Here is a 21,145-nt window from a genome sequence, read left to right as displayed (position 1 = left end):
CACGAGCTGTGTGACGACGATAGCATAGTTACACGCATCAAAATACAACGGCTGCGTTGGCCAGAATGGATGAAGAGGCTCCAGCAAAGAAGTCTTTTGAAGGCAAACACGGTGGTCTTTCCATCATGTGGTGGGAGACACCTCGAAACTTGGGGTCTGAGATTTTAGAATGAGCGCAGAAGATCGAGGCGCTTGGAACGCTATTCTACGATCGGCTAGTAGAACAAATGTTCTGTCATAGTCAATTAAAGGAAAGGTAGTTACTTACAGTCTCATCACTTTTCCATTGCAGTGTTCACCTTTGAAAAAACATTCTTATAAATTATACAAAATTTTCATTTATCATATAAATTTTTTAATTTATTGTTTTGTTTCTTGTCAGAGATTTTAGAATGAGCGCAAAAGATCGAGGCGCTTGGAACGCTATTCTACGATCGGCTAGTAGAACAAATGTTCTGTCATAGTCAATTAAAGGAAAGGTAGTTACTTACAGTCTCATCACTTTTCCATTGCAGTGTTCACCTTTGAAAAAACATTCTTATAAATTATACAAAATTTTCATTTATCATATAAATTTTTTAATTTATTGTTTTGTTTCTTGTCAGAGATTTTAGAATGAGCGCAAAAGATCGAGGCGCTTGGAACGCTATTCTACGATCGGCTAGTAGAACAAATGTTCTGTCATAGTCAATTAAAGGAAAGGTAGTTACTTACAGTCTCATCACTTTTCCATTGCAGTGTTCACCTTTGAAAAAACATTCTTATAAATTATACAAAATTTTCATTTATCATATAAATTTTTTAATTTATTGTTTTGTTTCTTTTAGTTTTTCGTGTTTTTAAATATATTACAAAGTCTTATTTAAATTCATTTTTAATTAAACTTTTAAAATTTTCTTTGTTATTTTCTTATATCTGGAAAAAATCTATAATTATTTTTTTTCTTTGGAATGTTTTTGGGTTTTTTGTTTTCAAATTTAAAACGTAACTATATAATGGTGTAAAATTTTCATACACACATTTTCCATCAAAACTGTCTTTTTTTTTGAAATGCGGATGTGGAAGAAAAAAATGTTAAATGACAAAGAAGAATGCGTACAATTTTTTAATAATGACCAAAATTTAAAAAAAAAATTACATATGAATGTTTGTAATGCTTGTTTGCGAGTTGGTTGTTTTTGTTTTCTTGATTTCGGCTTAAATTAATAATAAATTGATTTCTATAATAACTACAATACGAAGAAGGAGAGAAAAAAGCTTTGTTTTATGTACAAAATTGGTTTTGTCAGTGTTTATAGTTTTTAAAAATTTTACAATAACATAATAAACAATAAATTTGAAAAATATAAATATATAAGAAAAAAAAAAAAAACGATATACATAGCTGTCATTCGCTGCGAGTTTTTTTTTTTTGTAATTATTTTAAGTATGTTTTTTATATATCGGAAGTACATACTTACATTCAGATTTATTTTTTTCTTTTCCTTTTGCTGTCAGTGTTAGGTTTATTGTGTTCTTTTTTTTTAGTTTATAAAGATATGGATTTTCTACAGTATTCTCTTTTATTTCAACATAAATTTTCATTTAGTAACAAAATTTGTTATGTCTTGTTACTTAATTGGAAATTTTCTTCAGGATAATTTGTATAAATGCTGGTTCACTACTTAATAATGGAAGTTGTGTGCAAAGCTCTTCTATGTAGATTATTTTTAGAAAAATGTTTCTAATAAAAAAAGAGTATTGAGAATAACTTATTAAAAAAAGCTCGTTTTTTTAAATTATAAATATGTATATCGTTTATAAATTGGCAACTTTTTTAAGTGTGTTTTGGCATACTTAGTTAATCCTAGGCTGGAACTTAAACTATGGAAAGTATTTGAAATATTTGACCATCCTGGTGTATTACAGCCAAGCGGTCACTGGAAAACATTCAATCTTTATGATAATTAGCGTAATGGAGGTTAATCGAGCTTATGACCACAAGAGTGGTATGAGATGCAGAGATGTTCTGATCAGCTGAAGAAAAGAAATTGCCCCTTTTAAACAATCTTTAAAACACATACATCACAACATTGGCTGATAAAGTACAAATAGAATCCATCTAGAGTTCTATAGTGAGGGAAAAATTTGTTCCATTAAACATATCATTTAAATGAACGAAGAAAATTATTTTTGGCCTTTTTGTTTATAACTTCAGACAGCTTAACAATCATATCCTGTCGTTTTAATTCCTTTATATTCTTGTTTCAATATTTTGTTGTTACGGAGGATATTTTACTATTAATTGGTGGCAACAGTTGCTGGTGAAACGTTAAAGAGATTGGCGAACTGACAAAACTAGTGAACTAAATGTCTAATCTAGTTCAGTGAGCTGAAGTTAACGGCCACTTTATATATAAGTAGGACTATACTAACATACGGGCCACTCATGTGGTGGCCAGTAAAGTAGATCTAAAAACATTGAGAACAAGTAAAAAGACATTAAGTTCGGCCGGGCCGAACTTTGGATTCCCACCACCTCGGATATTTATGAAAACCCCCTTTCGTCACAATCCGGTGTAAAGTGGATAACCCAAATTCGACACGGATATTTAGTGGTCTTATAAATATAAGTCACTGTTGAATTTTGTATTTCAAATTGCAACAAATAGGGTAATAAATAAAGATTTTATGAGCTTCAGACCCTTAATCGGCACATCTGTCTATATGACAGCTATATCTAAATAAAGCTCGATCTTTACCATATTTGGGTTGGATGGCGGGTGGCCTAAAACTACTAACTGTTTAAAATTTTAGCGAAATCGGATAAAAAATAAAGCTTTTATTTGCTTCAGACCCTCTATCGGGATATCGGTGTGTATGGCAGCTATATCTAAATATAGTCCGATCTGAATCATATTTGGGTCCTATGTTAGGAGGTCTAAAACTACTCAATGTTTCAAATTTCAACGAAATCGGTAAAAAAGTAAAGCTTTTATGGGCTTTAGACTCATACCTGGAGATCGGTCTATATGGCAGCTATACCTAAATATAGTCCATATTTAGATCAGATGTCGGGAGGCCTAAGACCACTCACTGTTTCAAATTTCAGCGAAATCGGGTAATAAATAAAGCTTTAACGGGCTTCAGACCCTTTATCGGCAGATCGGTATATATGGCAGCAGTATATAAATATATTCCGATATGGACCATATTTGGCTTAGATTGCGGGAGGCCTAAAACAACTCGCTGCTTAAAATTTCACCGAAATCGGATGAAAAATAAAGCATTTATGGGCATTAGACCCTTTATCGGAAAATCGGTCTATATAGCAGTTATATCCTTATATGGTCCGATTTGGCCCGTTCAAGAACTTAACCAGCGTGCATAAAAAAGACGTATCTGTACCAAATTTCAGCTCAAAATCTCAATTTTTGAAGGCTGTAGAGTGATTACAATAGACGGATAGACGAACAGACACACGGGCATCGTTAAATCGTCTTACGATCCGAAATATATATACTTTGTAGGGTCGGAAATTGATATTTCGAAGTGTTGCAAATGGAATGATAAAATGAATGTACTCCCTATCCTACGGTGGTGGGTATAATAACACAAGAAGCATTTTGTTAGTTATATAGGGTGTGCTAAAGAAAGTTACTACAATAGTTTGAAATAAAACTCCCGGGCAGTGAGTTGTGCGGGAAGGGGGTCGAGAGGGGGGACATCTGGAGGGAGAAGTCCCCAAATTTGTTCCTCTCTCTAGTCAGTTGTCATCATGCTCTGGTATAAGGAGAAGCGGGTCTTCGCCGTCGAGAGCTTCTTTTCTAACGGTCGCTCTCTGGTTGTTACGCAAAGTGGTTTCAAATTCCTGCTCACAGATTCGTTCCTGGCCTAAATTCGATACTGTTGTGGGTTAACTCAATTTGGGAGTGTGGAAGTGTCGCTTAACCCAGAAATAGACTTCAACGGACCATCAGATTTCCGGAAAATATCGGAGGACTGAGCCAGTCAGTTATTCGTTCTTCCCGGCGTTCGGCTTTTGTACTAGAATTAACTGAACATAATTTTTTTGCCCGTCAAAATGCATGTGAAACGCTGATTGACCACCTGCCTGAAGACGGAGGCTCACTTTCACATTTCCGCCAGCGTCGACAAGCAAAACATCGACCACGGACCAAAGCGCACCTAAAGAACCAACGTATGATATGCTGTAAAAAGTGGCCAAGAATTTAAAATATCGACATAATCAATGTGTGAGCATTGGGGATAGCCGCGTAACCGAAGTCAAGCTCCTTGAAGCTTTTCTGCGAACAGATCGATTGCGTTAATAACGCCGCCAAAATGAAAAATTCCTCTCAAAAACCCATGTCCAAACTGAAATTGAAGAAGACGACATGGTATGAGAGCAGAGACAATGGAGGATATGTTGAGGCTTTTAATAAAAACGAAATTTCCCCATAATAATGAGGTTGATCGAAGGTTACCACAATGTAATTTATGGTAAAGGAAGCCTTGAGGAGCTTCAAACCATTTAAGTCACCCGGACCTGGAATATTTCCGGCGCTACTACAGAAGGATGCCGACAATCGGGCATCCCATCTGGCCACTATTTACACAACGTGCCTAGCACAATATTTTCCGCTGTATTTTTGTTTGTTTATAAAGAGTGATCATGAACCCAAACTTTAACCTCAAATTCGTGTTCAAGGAGTTTTACATATGTGAAGCATGTGCTCATTTCAGTACCATACTATAATAGCCTCCTTTGTCCGGTATTGGATTGATACCAAATGGTATTAAAAATCTTTGCCGATGACGCGAACAAAATAATACCAGGCGGTACTGGCAAAGTACCGTAATTTTTCTATCAGTGTAATACAGCGCGCTTCTCTCAAATATTTTAATATAACATTTGCAATTTTCAATTAAATTTTTAATTCACTCAAGAAACTAATTAGATATTTCGGAAATATATAATATTTTTAATTGAATCAATTTAAAAATTAATTGGAAATTTCAAAAATGTTCAATAATTTTTGAAATTCCCAATTAATTTTTTTAAATGAAATGTTTTCTACATCACATTTTTCGAAAACTGTGATTAATATTAGCATTTTAGTGATTGAAGTAGTTTCAATTAAAAATTTGATTGGATCAATTAATTTCGTGATTGAACCTGCTTCTTATATGTTTCTGTGTAGGTTCGAAATGTGGCCAGAATACGAGGGTAGTTCACTCGCTCTACAGGAGTGTGATTAGACCAATTCTTACTTACGCCTCAGTAGTTTGGTGAACTGCGATGGAGAAAAAGTGCAACATAAGGATAATACAACAAGTTCAGGGAACATGTTGCCATGACATAGGCGGAGCGATGAGGGCCACGCCCACTAGGGCACTGGAGAATATTATAGATAGTTGACCCATACACATACAGATTAAGTGTGAGGCAGCCACTGCGATGGGAGAATGGATAGAGAATAGGAGGAAGTCATACCATTGTGATATAATCGAGGCAACGATAGGAAACCTGGAAGGAATGGAAAAAGTTTCCGATCGGTTACCTAAGAAGACACTAGTGGTCGATTGCGATGCGCTGCTGCCAGCGGCACAGTCTTGGACTGGAAGATCATGCTAAACAGATGGATCAAAGCTAGAGGACAGAGTGGCCCTGGGGTTCTTCAACTGGAATGCCTCTAGCGTCATCATAGCGACACCACTGCGTAGAGAAGGTTCCTTTTGCTTGGTTAAATACCTTGCAAATGGCGCCAGCATTAGTTCTCGCCTAGATATGATCCTAGGCGTTCGGCGCCACAGGTGGATATATTATTATTATTATTGGAGGTTATGTTGTTAATTCAGCCTATGAACTTTTTTGTAAAGGAAACCGCGCAGAGGGCTCCTCTCAAACTGACGCAGCTTGACTTATTTCGCCGGTCTCCGGCATTACATATACTTATATTGAATAGTACCACGGGGGTCTCTGAGGCTTTCAGATCGGAATGGACGTGGTGAATAAGGGACTGGAAGTAAGGTTACCTATCCTGTCGGAGTGGCAGAAAAGGCGGGTTAGATTTTCAGACATTAACGTTTTACGGATGAACCAAAGATGGAAAATGGAACAGGGGGTGGTATCTATTGCAGTGAACTCGATATCAACGTCTCCTTACGGATGAAGGATGATTGCAGAATTGTTCAAGCAGAGGTGGCTATAGCAGCGGAGTTTGTGTTATCTATGGATACTGCCGATCGGAAATTCATATTCGTACTTCATCAGCAAGAAAGTGTGGCAGATTGGCCAAACGAATGCATAGTTTTTTGTCACCATGTATTTGCTACCGAAAGTTTCGCTCGAGGTGTAGACACTTTCATTCTAATACAAATCCCAAAATTGGGATTCCCCGACATTCACAAAACAAGAAATGATCGAAAATAAAAGACACCAACATCGATGAAAATTGGTATCCCCCGTATTTACAAAACAAATAAGCGCATAGGTAAGTTAGCATGTCCGCCTATGATGCTGAACGCCTGGGTTCGAATCCTGGCGTGAACAGCAGAAAAAATTTTCAGCAGTGGTAATCCCCTTCTAATGCTGGCGACATTTGTGAGGTTGACGCACTGCGGTACGCCGTTCGAACTCTGCTATAAAAAGGAGGTCCCTTAACATTGAGCTTGAAATTTCAATCGGACAGCACTCAGTGATATGTGAGAAGTTTGCCCCAGTTCCGTAATGGAATATTCATTTGCAAAAACGAGAACACTAAAAAAAGCACACTGGATATTTTTGACGACCTTAATCGAAACTAGTGGGAACAATTTTATTGGCGACAGTTAGCGAGATGACGCACAGTGGGCCAAACCTCGAAAAAAATGGAAATAAGTCCACAACTTTTTATCTGGTGATCTATGCGGTAAAAAATGTTCAGTAGAGGAGGACAAAAGCTTTCAGAAAAATGGGGTTGTTGTTCTATATCTTTGATACAGGGTATCACAGTTGACCACTTTCCTCTTCTCTTACCTTCAAGGGACTATAACTTTTGATCTACTGAAATGATTTGCACGATTTGGGACTCTGGAGAAAGGCTGAATGTTTGATTTCAAAAAATTATTTCTTAATTAAAAATATGAAAATAAATTTGTGATTAAAAAAATTCGGAATTTTTTTACATTCCTTAGATAATCTTAATAATAAATTATTATAAATAGTAAAAAGCATATGCGAAAGCAATAAGTGCAAATTTTAAACTAATTTCGTTAGTATAACAGTGTTGCCAACTAAACTCGTAGAGAGTATTAAAGACAGCTTGGCTTACAGTGATTGCGTTTTATGTCTTTCTTTAAAAAACATGGTTCTCACTATGTTTTGTCTTTTTTATTCAGATAACTTTAGTTTTGTTTTTTTTTTGTTTGTTTGTTTAGATTTATAATCTTTTTCAGAGGGAATGGCAGTGGTTTATTTTGTTAAAATTAAATATTTTTAAATGAGAAAAAATAATAAAAAAATTAATTTTCTTTTTAAATTATTACAAATAAGCTGTTTTTTATGTGTATATGTATGTAGGTATTTCTTCTTTCAAGTTTATGAAAAATAAAGTAATTTAGTAATTTCAAATATGCTTTAGAATAATATTCGAATGTTTTGTTCCCTTGTATACAGTTTCATTTTTTTTAAATTTGGTTTATTTTTTTTTTCATTTAACTTAAATTTTGTATTAAGTTATTATTTTTTTTTAAATAGTTATGATAGTTGTTTGTTCTTCCTTCTTATCGAAAATAATATGATCAACGTGAATGACACATTTCATTATTGTTCGTTAATGCAAAAAATAGTCATTGAAATAATTAAAAGTATCATCATATACAGGTTATTGTTAAATTATAGAAAATAAACTTAGGTTACCTTAAATGTTATATTGAAATGATAATAAGGATACATTCCGCTTAAGTAATTGAGGTTGGGGATACGAACTGGTATCGACGACATCGACACCGTCTAAAGCGTGATTCAGACTGTGGCTGTCAAAGCCTAAATCTTGCATTGGAACAACTTCGGGTAATAGATGACGCATGTGCGAAGATGGTGAACGTCTTCCTTTCATTTGGTGCCTGATAAAAGAAAATTGGACAATAAAAATGATTATTAAATTAATTAATTAAAGCATATTTTTATTTGGTCTAAAAATGAAGCTTTATCTTAGCTCTACTCGGAAATGAGAAAATAGAAAACTTTTTTAAGTAAGGTTGGTTGATAGGCTCATAGACATGCCGATACAGTATGAGGCAGCACTCGCTTCCAAAAGACTAAAACTGCTATTACACGATATGTGCGTTAAATATGTGCTGTCACTTTCTCTTCTCAAAACTTTCCTTCCCTAATCGCCATATATTTTCATATGTATTTTATTTTTATACCCTCCACCATAAGATGGGGGTATACCAATTTTGCAATTCCGTTTGTAACACTTTGAAATATTCGTCTAAGACCTCATAAAGTATATATATTTTTGATGGTCATGACATTTTAAGTCGATGTAGCCATGTTCGTCAGCCTGTCCATCCGTCCGTCCGTCTGTCTGTCGAAAGCACGCTAACTTTCGAAGGGGTAGGGGCAAGGTGCACAAATACTTCTTATTAGTTTAGGTCGGTTGGGGTTGTAAATGGGCTATATCGGTCCATGTTTTGATATAGCTGCCATATAAACTGATCTTGGATCTTGACTTTTTGAGCAACTAGAGAACCATCGGGGAAGTACAAACATCAACAACAAAAAAGATGAGGTAATTGAGCCAATTTTTGTCCGATTTGGCTGAAATTTTGCACATGGTGTTCTGTTAAGACTTCCAACAACTGTGCTACGTACGATTCAAATCGGTCAAGAACCTGATATAGCTCCCATATAAACCGATCTCCCGATTTAATTTCCTGAGCCCCTGGAAGCCGCAATTTATGTCCGATTTGGCTGAAATTTTACACATAGTGTTCTATTTTGACTTCCAATAACTGTGCCAAGTACGGTTCAAATCGGTCAAGAACATGATATAGCTCCCATATAAACCAATCTCCCGATTTGACTTCTTGAGCCGCTGGAAGCCATAATTTTTGTCTGATTTAGCTGAAATTTTGCACATGGTGTTCTGTTAAGATTTCCAACAACTGTGCTACGTACGGTTCAAATCGGTCAAGTACCTGATATAGCTCCCATATAAACCGATCTCCCGATTGGACTTCTTGACCCCCTGGAAACCGCAATTTATGTCCTATTTGGCTAAAATTTTGCACAAGGTATTCTGTTATAACTCCCAACAACGGAGACAAGTACAGTCCAAATCAAGAACATGATATAGCTCCCATATAAACCAATCTCCCGATTTGACTTCTTGAGCCTCTGGAAGCCGCAATTTATGTCCGATTTGGCTGAAATTTTCCACAAAGTATTCAGATATGACTCCCTACAAATGAGGCAAGTACGGTTCAAATCGGTCAAGTACCTGATATAGCTCCCATATAAACCGATCTCCTGATTGGACTTCTTGAGCCCCTGAAAGCCGCAATTTATGTCCGATTTGACTGAAATTTTGCACAAAGTATTCTGTTATGACACCCAAAAGCGGAACCAAATACGGTCCAATTCGGTTTATAACCTGATATATAGCTCCCATATAAACCGATCTCCCGATTCGACTTCTTGAGCTCCCATATAAACCGATCTCCCGATTTGACATTCTGAGCCCTTGGAAGCCGCAATTTATGTCCGATTTGGCTGAAATTTAACACATAGTGTTCTATTTGATTTCCAACAAATATGCTTTGTTTTCGCAATTCGCTGATGCGGCCACCCTTATAATTACGCCTTGTTGTTAACTTTCCTTTCATTTACAAATAAATTAAGTAGAAAAAATAAAATTAAATGAAATTAATAAATATGCCTTACCTTTTATGCCGTTTTGCACTAAAACATGCACAACGGCATGAACACATTGAGGATAAATTTGATCCACTATACGATTGACCATCATGACCTTCATAGCCGCTTAATATGGAACCATTTGCAGTGATAACATCACCCTCCAACTTAACAGAGCCTTGGAGAGCCTAGTTTGTTCAGGTTAGAAAAATCGTAGAACGATATAAAACAAAGGTAGTTAATAAAAATTTTATAATATCGCATATGCATGCATAAACACACACACACACACATATTTTTTATAACATAAACACAACATAATTTTTGCTTTTTTTTTACTTTGCAATAACTATTTTAAGATACTGTTTTTACAAAATAAAAACTTGAACAGGAAACGGAAACAAATTGAGTTAAGTTAATAGTATGTGATGGTGGAGTTGTTTGTATTTTTAAATATAGACGTAGACATAGAGAGAGAGAGGGAGATAGAGAAAAACAGTTTCCAGGCATTGTTATAGTGTTTGTCTGTCTGTCTCTGTATCTTCTATTGTAGCAGTTTTAAAAGAGTTATTTTTTTTTTAAATTTTTTTGTTAAGGAAATCTTTGAAGTGTCTTAGTTTGTAGTAGAATTTGTTAGAGAATAAAATCTAAAGATCGTTTTAGTTAAGAAGTTAAGAGAAAAAATTCTTAAATTTTTATATGCGTAGTAACTCTACCTCGTTTGTCCAAAAATTGGACTTGGTCATGAACTATGTTCGATTTGTTAAAAAATTTCAGTTTTTGTGAAAGGAGCCCAATATATCATTTTATTTCGTTATAAAAAATATTGAAAAAAGAAAAATATATATTAAAACTTTGTAAGGGGGGGTTGAATATTTTTTTAAATCTATCTTTAAAAAATTTTGGGAAAGAAAAATAATTCTATGTTATAGAATTGACTCCAAAAAGGTGCTTTAAGGAAAACATTTGAAATGTGCAAAAATGGCATTGATTAAAAATATATAGGAATCATTTGTCTTATTTAGGAAAAAAACAGTAATAAATGTTTTGTCTTATTTAGGAAAATATAGCAATAGATGTTTTGTTAATGAAAACATTCATATAAAAAAATTCAAAATATATTAAATCTGTATTAAACATTAAACGCAGGCAAAAGGATTCCAAAAAGATATTTTGCAAATTTAGTAGCAAAAGTTATTCTATTTATATGATGGTTGACCATAAATTGTACAGCAGTGGGAACTTCAGTAATGAATTGTTGCATGAGACTACGAAATCTTGATGCGAATATTATTAGGGCTGCAATATAAGTTTCTGGGTTAGGCAACACCAAGTTTTGCCATGTTCAACCTGAAATTTTCATTGGAGAGTTCGAAATTTTCCAGCATAATCGTACTCAGAACGTTTTGATGTACGACTATCATTTGTGTTGTTTACAGTGACTTGAAAAAATTAATTTGACAAAAAATGGAATTAACTCGTGAACATTTTCGTGCGCCCATTTTTCGGGGTAGTGTGCATTGATGAACTTAGGTTAGGTTGAAAACAGGGTGTGGATATTAATCCCATCCATGCCACTATGGACATACACCTAAGCCAGTAATCGGCTTGTAATCGGATGTTAGGAATCGCATGATACTTAAAAAATCCTTAATTGTTTTCCATGCTACGCCCCTAAGTTGGTTCATGTTTGGTATTGTGTCCCACCTAAGTGGCGGCATCTGTTAGCCGTAAAACCCGGGCAATGACATTGGAAATGCTCCAACGTGTCATCTTCTCTTCCAAATGCCCTACACATACTATCACTTGCCGCACCGATTTTACATAAATGAGCTTGTACTTCTATTTGTCCCGTTATGATACCGAGAACTATACTGACCTCCTTCTTATTTCCTTTCAGTAATAGCCTCGTCTTCGCGCGATCTGGATCTCCCCATACGATTTTCACCGTCCTACTGTTTCGCAATTCCACTATGTTATATGGGCGTTCGTCGCTTACGCCCTTAATCGGATTGCGTCAACCCGAAAGACTTCGGGTTAACCAAGTTTATTGACGGCAGATCTCTGGCCTTCACTGTCAAATCGTCTGCTTATTCATACCCAGTTACTCCGCTATGGCCCGGAGAAGAAGTTAATCGCCTTCTTACATTTTAAGATTGTTTGTGATCTTACCGTCCTGGTTGTTATTGCCCTTATGATCATTTAACTGTCCATAAAGATGTTTATGGACAGTTAACACCACACCATCTCACGCATTCCGTGATCACCCGTATCTCCTCCTGCAGGGCCGTACTTTGGTCAAGCAGTCTTAAGCAGATTTCAGTATCTGGTTTCACAATGTAGGCCTACTCTCTCCTCTAGCTTTTATCCATCCGTGTAACATTGCCATCTGGAGATCAATACTAGAGTCCCGTAAATACAAGACTGAGCCGCTGGCAGCACTGCCTCGCACTCGACCTCAAGGTTCATCTTGGGTATCCGATCGGAAACCTTTTTCCTTCCTTCCAGGTTTCCTATCGTCGCTTCGATTATACCGTGATGGTATGAGCTGCTCCTATCCTCAATCCATTTTCCCATCTCCTTAAGTCTCATAGCCGCATGTATGTCATTTGTATGTCTACGGGTCGGATGTCTAGAATAGTCCCTAGTGCCCTAGTAGGCGTGGTCCTCATCGCTCCGCCTTTGGCAAGACAACATGTTCTCTGAACCTGTTGTATTATCCTTGCGTTGCACCTTTTCTCCATCGCAGTTCACCAAACTACTGAGGCGTAAGTACGTATGGGTCTAACTACGTCCTGTAGAGCCAGTGGACTATCCTCGGATTCAGGATCCATTTCTAGCCTACGGCCCGTCTGCATAGTGCCCAACATCTGTGAATCTTCTCGGTACGCTCCTGAATGCGACATTTTCAATTCAGTTACCTGTCCAAGATCACACCTAAGTATTTGATCTTGTCAGATATCGAAATTGTTCTATTGAGGAAACGTGGTGCGTCAAATTGGCCCACCTTCGTCTTCCTCGTGAACAGGCAGATCACCAAACTACTGAGACGTAAGTTAGTATCGGTCTTATCACGCTCCTGTAGAGACAGTGGACTATCCTCGGATTCAGGCCCCATTTCGAGCCTAGGGCCCTACATAGTGCCCAACATCTGTGAGCCATCGCAGTACGCTCCTGAATGTGACACTTCCAATTCAGTTACCTGTCCAAGAACACACCTAAGAATATGACCTTGTCAGATATCGAAATCGTTCTATTGAGGAAACGTGGTGCGTCTAATTGGACCACCTTCGTCTTCCTCGTGAACAGGCATATTTCTGTCTTCTCTGGGTTAAAATTGAGACCCAGTCGTGTGCAATCTGCAAGACCCTTTCGGCACTTCTGCATAGCTGGTTCGGGTCTTTACCCCTCAGAAGTATTATAACATCGTCTTTCGTAGCAGACGGGTTCAAATCCCTCCTCAGTCGGCATCCGTAATAGGTCACTTATGCTGGTAACCCATATGACACTCCCATGTCGTCTACTAAAGACACTCCCATATCGTCTACTAAAGTTTCAGATTGGACATGGGTTTTTGAGAGAAAATTTTTTAACTTGGCGGCGTCATAAACGCTTTCGACCCGTTCGCAGAAAAGCTTCCAGGAGGCACGTTTTGCCGCTCTGGTAATCTTATTGTATTCCTTGAGCCGTGTGTAATACACATCCCAATTAGCTTCCGCTTTTTTTTAGACGTGCTCTGTTAAAAAGTCTGCGGACCTCTTTCCCAATATTGCGAATCTCCCCAGTCATCCAAGGTTTTTTTTGGGCTGATTTCCTTTCCTGGAGAGGACAACTATCTTCGAAGGACCGCACAAGTGCAGTCGTAATTCTGTTGACATTTTTGTCAATGTCTTCTATGCTTGGACAATCTAAATTTTCTTGCCCAAGTCTTCTTCTGAGTAGCCTTCCGAATTTTGTCCAGTTGGTTTTCAACTTATTCCGGAAGCTTAGCGGATTTGGCGCTGGCCGTGCTATTCTAAACCTAATGTAGCGATGGTCAGAGAAAGAGTGTTCCATGGAGACCTTCCAATCCTGAACCTCATCGATTAGATTTTTCGAACATATCGTTACATCTAATACCTCCTCCCTAATCCTATTAACAAAGGTAGCGGTGTTACCAATATTAAGTGTTATTAGGTCGTTAGTATTCAAGAACTCTGCCAGGGCTTGGCCCCGCTTATTAGGGTTGGTACTACCCCACGAAATGTGGTGAGAGTTCGCATCGCACCCTATTAGTACCTCGTGTCCTGTCTGTTTTGCTTTCCTCACCAGCCGTTGCAGCTTCGACGTGGGTGGCGGTGTCGGAGAGTCGAAAGGCAGATAAAGTGATGACAGGTATGCTCCACCGTCTCCTTGTCTCACCATTGCTACAGCCGACGTTGACAATTCTGGGGGAAAATATATTATTTTAATTTTTATGACAAATAACGCAGATCCGCGCCCGAGTATCAGTATTAGCATAAAAAAATAATTGGTAGTTTATATGGTTCATTCCAGAAACATTGTTCTGAGTCGTCCATGGCTCTTGAATTAAGGCAATATGAATCTTGCACTTGCTGCTCCCGTAGTGCGCCATGCCTTTAATCTTAGCCAAACTTGTCATGGAGACTTGATCAATACCAACAAGAAGAATTCCTTCCTTCTTCTCCTCCCTGTGGAAGACCTCCCACTTCTCTGCGACTAAACCCAAGAATCCCAACATGCGTTCCGTTGCAAATTTACTGCTCCATCCCTTGATGAAGACCGTGAAGCAACATCCTATAGCACTGTGAAAAACTGGCACAATGAAATTGGTCGTGGCCGACGCACAGTGGAGTAGAATCGAAAAAACAAGTTAAAATTTGTCAATTTCTAATGTTATTTGCCCATTAGGGCGAAGAATTTTTTCTAAGGATGGGTTAATTTCTCTTTCGATATGAACCTAATGATCACCACTGAGGACTTATACCATTTGAGAACTGATAAAGATACATAACTCGTTGAAATTTGAAATGGTTAGAGCTGAGGTGTTATCTATATCATGTGCACAACTTAAAGGCCCTAGGTGGCTTCCAAAGTTGGCCACCTCGGCATTTCGTAATATTGTTCAGTCTGCCAAATCTTCATTTGTGCTACGACCTTCAAAATTCTTTTTTTGTTGGATAGTGTTCAAACATCCGTACATTTAATTCGCTTGAGGCATAAATATCTCCACTGGCTTCGACTCGACTTCGACTTCGACTTTTAGTTTTTATTTTTTTTTTTAATTTTGGCCGAGATTGGCTTCGTATTTATGAAGACATTAGTGGTTCGATTTTCATTTTGATGCATGACTTGAATTGGTAAAAAGATTTTGGAAGAAAATTCGGGCAGCAAAAATTTTTAGTTTTTTAAAGACGCTTTTATCTGCAAAATTCACAAAGAATTTTTAAGATATCTCAATTCGTTGCTGGTTGAAGCAGCATGCGTCTAAGCTCTAAAAAGCTGCATTTCATAAAGGAACTGCTGAATGGACCAATTTCTAATATGTTGTTAGTTTTATGCTGATATTGAATAAGTCTCAAAATATATTTTTTTAATTTATTTTTGAAGTAGCTTAGTAAACAATGGAAAATTATATCATTTAATTGAAAATTTAGAAATAAGTGTCAATAAAAAAATAATTCGAAAATATTAAAAAGAATTTGAAATATAAAGAGTTTTATACATGAAATCGAAATAAGAAAAAATAATTCGAAACAAAAAAAGTTTTATGTCGTTACAAATTTTTTCCAATATGCGGTATTTTCTTTTTTTCTGAATTTCTACTTTTTATGTTGCTAATTATCCTGCATCATGTTTATAGCTAAAACTAAGATCTTGTTATAACAGCATTGTTTCAAATCCCCAAATTGTCAGAAATTTTAGCAGTTTAAGCAAATGGGTCTTTTTAATAATTCTTTAGGTTTTAGAAGGAAAGAAAATTTTCTTTTAAAGAAATTTCTATGGATTTTTAGATGTGTTGGTGCACTGAGTTTAAACAAAAGGGAAGACGAAAACACTACCATGCTAAACGATTGAATGGAAATTATTTGTTTAACTTTCATCATTTTAAAACCAACTATGCTACATAACGAAACATTACTGCATAATTCTCTAAAATTAAATTTTTGGGCAAGTTTAAATTATACATAGAAACTAAAGGAGTACATTTCGAGGTTATGATAAAATGTTGCTGGCCGCCGCAGCCAACGCCTAGGTTCGAATCCTGACAAAGGCATCAGAAAAAATTTTCAACCGGGGTTATGCCCTCCTAATGCTGACGACATATATATATTGGGTTGCCCAAAAAGTAATTGCCAGTTCTGTCAGTTATCAGCTGTTACTTTTAGCTTGCTTTAAAAAAAAGTGTAAAAAAAGTATATTTGATTAAAGTTCATTCTAAGTTTTATTAAAAATGCATTTACTTTCTTTTAAAAAATCCGCAATTACTTTTTGGGCAACCCAATAAATACTATCAATATTAGTTGATTTGTCGAGAACGTCAAAATGTTTGTGCGACTCACAAAAGCTGGCGAAGTTTGTCAAGTTTGGAATTGGACATCCCTTTTTGATATGAGGGAAGTAAATCTGATGTTCCTTAAATTTTTAAGAACGGTTATTTTACGGACTTTTTGGCCAATTGCGATTCCACAAGTGAATGTTCATACCAACTAAATCATCTTCATCAAAATACTAGCCAGGTCGCCGATGTAACCCCACCGCCGGGTGTAGTTTTTGTTTGCCTCATTTCATAGGCATCTACACCAAAATAAGGGCGTTCACTAATTATTATAGAAGAGAAAATTCGTTGAATGTTTGGAAAAAGCGACAAAATATTAAAAATAATGCAAAATATTAAAAAGAATTGCAAAATGTTGTCCCGTATAAGTGTAACTTTAGTGTAACATTTTTTTTTCAAAATCGAAACCACCATAAGAAATCTGCACGAAATCTGAAATAATCGGCAAACAATTCAAAGTTCAGCTCTTATTTTATGAACAAATTTCTACGTTGCTACTGATAATAGGGTTGCTCTGTATGCCGCATTCTTGGCTATAGTAGCATCTCGACAATTTTGGTCGTACCATGGGTTTCTTTGGGGAGGCTTCCGCTACCTCAGTACAGATTTCGCGACATTTTCCATGAAGTGAGTAATGGTTTGCCACTGTGCCATTATATCATCGAAAGAAGGAGTGCTTTCATGAAGCAGTTGGGTCAGTATGCCGTATGTCAGTATGAGTGGAGTATGCCGCTGTCATCTATTGTGTTTGCAGCTTTTCAATGTCCAGCTCCCATGCAGTGTCAAATCGTACTTTCCTCGCCATGTTCAAACGAGTGCAAACCTTTGCTGCAGCAAGGTAATGATCCGAATCTATATTCGCTCCACGGATCGATCGTAAATCTAACACGTTGGATGTATGACTTCCATCTATCACAACGTGATCAATTTGGTTCCTCGTGTTTTGATCGGGTGACAGCCATGTGGCTTTGTGAATATTTTTATGTTGAAATCTGGTGCTACTATCTACCATGTATTTTGCCGCGGCGAAATCTATCAGCAACAACCCATTACTGGACGTTATCTCGTGGAGGCTAAACTTTCCGACTGTTGGACCAAAAATGTCTTCCTTCCCTATCTTCTCATTAAAATCTCCCAGAACGATTTGAATATCATAGGCGGGGCAGCGGTCATATTCTCTCTCTAGGCGCTCGTAGAAAATATCCTTGGTCTGCTCGTCCTTGTCTTCCATCGACGCATGGGCACAAATAAGTCTGATGTTGAAGAATTTGGCTTTTATGCGGATTTTGGCTAGCCTCTCATACACCGAAGTAAAGCTGGAGACAAGGTGTTTCAGTCTCCAACTAACCACAAATCCACAGCCTAATTCATGCCTCGTGTTATGGCAGCTATAGTATAGTTAGTCACCATTTGGTGTTGTAGTGACGCCATTCCCAGCCAGCGCGTATACTGCACCTTCTCTATAGAGAGTACGGATATTTCAGGTGCAGATCCACAAATCATGGCCATTTTTTCGTTTGCGTGGGTCGTCAACGTTGGAGACGAGCGTCGGATCTTGGAGCAAGAGGCCGTGACAACGAGGGATACATGCGCGATCCCAAAAAACCCATGCGGTTGGGGTGATGGGCCAGTAACCCGCCCACGGAAAACTGTAAGAATGACTATGAGAAACAAAGTAATTGTAAAAACGGACCCCTACTATTACTTTGTTTCTCATAGTTATTCTTACAGTTTTCCGTGGGCGGGTTACTGGCCCAGCACCCCAACCGCATGGGTTTTTTGGGATCGCGCATTTATCCCTCGTTGTCACGGCCTCTTGCTCCAAGATCCGACGCTCGTCTCCAGCCGCCCCTTACCTGGGAACAGACACCGATGTTGGCCATTGCTTATTTGAAGGCGCCAACAACACTCATTGGCACTCAGTATTTAATTAAGAGCCAGTGTCACCTGTCTTTTCACTGAGAATCGCTGACTGCCCGCGACCGCATTAAAACGGAGCTTTCCACTATCCGAAACCTATGGACGCGCCCGGTAGCTATCAACTAAGGTTCCCGTGATAATTGAATTCGTTTAAGTGAAAATCGCCTAACTGACAATATCGTTAAACACTCCAAATTCCGTTGGCACATGAAACTGAATTCGCATAAACATATTTTGACAAATCACCAATGATTGTGTCCCACTTTAAATGAGTTATTTCATACATAGTACTACTTATGTTTTGATGTGTTCGCTTGCAGTTATGATTATATAGCTTAAGTGGAAACTTATTTCACTTATCCGAACTACGCTAAACTGAAAATTGCGGATAAATGAAACCAAATTCATGTTAGTGTTTCACTCATCCGGTTTCGACTGTATATATACTTTATAGATTCAGAAATGCATATTTCGATGTGTTGCAAAAAGGAATGACAAAATAGTGGTGGGGGTATAGATAAAGGCAAAACGTTGGTCTCAGCTGTCTTATATAGAACAATAGAAAAACTGTAACATAATGAAGCATATGACAAAAGGAACAACAACAGAAAACAAAAACTATTATACACAACATGCATTAGAGACAAAAGCTTTCCAAGGATCATGCAAATAAAACTTGTACAACTACACAAATCTCTGGAATTTACAAACCAATTTGAAAAACCAAGAAAAGTTTTGTAAACATTTTTAAATTACCTGCATTGCTTGGGCCTCGTCACGTCGTTCGTCCTCCGTATTCATGGTGACAAATCTAAGGACTAAAAGATTCAAAGAGGCAGCCACAATGGCCAAACCAAATAATATGAATATTAAAGCAAACATAACATATTCGGGTTTAGTATTAAGGGCATTATCTTTTTGTAAAGCTACCATATCTCCAAAACCTGTAAATGACAAACAAACAAACAGACAAGGACACGCACACCCCAAGTTAATTCAAGTGTAAATTAAAGTTTATTCCAATGGTAAATAGAAACGAAAAACAAGAAATGATAAAAGCGAATAATAATAGTCAGAGGTAGGCGGGGCCGGATGGATAGGTCCACCGTGCCTTTAGCCTTATCACTTACCTATTGTAGTTAAAGTAATAAAACAGTAATATACTGAATCGAAATAGCTCCAACCTTCAAATTTGGAAAACGCCGCTGCACCACCGGCTATCGTCAGGGAGCTAAGCGTTGTAACAACGCATATTAAATCTACTTCAGAGGCGGCAGTTCGTTTGCAATGCAATGATTTTCTCACAGCTTGTATAACAAAACTAATGTGAAGAAGATTAAAAGAAGTGATTAGTAAATAATAAAATTTTTACATGCGGTTGGAAATTGAACATGGTTTGAAAAGTCTTTGTTATTTAATGACGATAATATTAAGCGGGGTACTCTGCTATACTTTCGGAATAGATGTGAAAACAAACAAAATATCTTTATTTTTTTTTAAACATAATTACAGAAAGTGTTGGTACTAACACAATCTTGCCTTCATATTACACTGGGAAGAATTATTTATAACTGCTTTCTTTGTGTCCTATTTATTATTTTTTCACTCATTTTTTAATTCTAATTTTTATACCCTACACCTCCAATGTGGTACAGGGTATTATCACTTTGTGCATTTGTTTGCAACGCTAAAAAGAAAAAGAGCTAGACCCATCGATAAGTATACTGATCGGCTTAGAATTACCTTCTGATTCCATTAAGCTATGTCCGTCTATCTCTCCATTCTTGTGATCAAGGTACAGGTCGAATTTATGCTGATTTGTTTTGGCCCAAGGACGAACGCTATTGTTTTTGAACGAAATTGGTTCAGATTTAGATATAACTCCCATATATATCTTTCATCCGATATGGACTTTTAAGGCTGTAGAAGCCACAATTTTGGTCCGATCTTTACACAATTTTGCATGAAGTGTTTTATTTGACGTCCTCAAATTTGTGCAAAATTTCGTCAAAATCGGTTCAAATTTAGATATAGCTCCCATATGTATCTTTCATCCGATATGGACTTTTAAGGCTGTAAAACCACAATCTTTACAAAATTTTCCGTGAAGTGTTTTATTTGCCGTCCTCAAATGTGTACGAAATTTCGTCAAAATTGGTTCAAATTTAGATATAGCTGCCATATATATCTCTCATCCGATATGGCCTTTTAAAGCTGTAGTAGTCACTATTTTGGTCCGATCTTTACAAAATTTTGCATGAGGTGTTTTATTTGACGTCCTCATATGTGTGCAAAATTTCAAATCGGACTAGATTTTAATATAGCTTTCAAATATATCTTTCATCCGATAAGGCCTTTTAAGGCTGTAGATGCCACAGTTTTTGTCCGATCTTTACAAAAGCTAGTTTATGTAACGTACAATACGTGTGCAAAATTTCTCTAAAATCGGTTCAAATTGTGATTTAGCTCCCATATATATCTTCCATCCGATATGGCCTTTTAAGGCTGTGGTTCTATTCAAAATTTCAATAGGAATGCAAAATAAAAGTCTGAATAGATTTCAACATAGGTTTCATATATTGAGAGTAGTACGTACTCTCGGTGGTGTAGGGTATAATATAGTCGGCCCCGCCCGACTTTTGCCTTTCCTTACTGGTTTTGATTGGAGTTTGGCAGTTGTTCGTGTGAAAACACGAACGGAGTACCAATCCTCACGGTCACAAATATATCTTCATGAAACACCCATTACAAATAAGCACACACTCATAGAAAAAAAGTCT

At 37.0% G+C, this 21,145-nt stretch overlaps 1 protein-coding gene across 2 annotated transcripts in view; it reads right to left on the bottom strand.

The window, feature by feature from the left end:
• Positions 1-982: 982 nt before the first annotated feature.
• LOC106080859 (two pore potassium channel protein sup-9) overlaps positions 983-21,145 on the bottom strand; it is a 32,648-nt gene continuing 12,485 nt past the window's right edge. The window contains exons 3-7 of one of the 2 annotated variants that reach the window (XM_013242460.2): positions 19,496-19,686; positions 19,122-19,309; positions 10,603-10,635; positions 9,914-10,074; positions 983-8,088 (exon numbers count right to left, since the gene is read on the bottom strand). In XM_013242460.2, coding sequence (XP_013097914.1) covers positions 7,884-8,088; positions 9,914-10,074; positions 10,603-10,635; positions 19,122-19,309; positions 19,496-19,686 — 778 coding nt within the window. In that variant the 3' untranslated portion in view covers positions 983-7,883. The remainder of the gene's footprint in view (positions 8,089-9,913; positions 10,075-10,602; positions 10,636-19,121; positions 19,310-19,495; positions 19,687-21,145) is intronic. The other variant, XM_013242468.2, reaches the window with a different exon arrangement.

The sequence above is a fragment of the Stomoxys calcitrans genome, chromosome 2 (assembly GCF_963082655.1).
Source record: "Stomoxys calcitrans chromosome 2, idStoCalc2.1, whole genome shotgun sequence".
In the NCBI taxonomy this organism is placed as follows: Eukaryota; Metazoa; Arthropoda; class Insecta; order Diptera; family Muscidae; genus Stomoxys; species Stomoxys calcitrans.
This window is presented reverse-complemented; position numbering and strand designations above follow the sequence as displayed.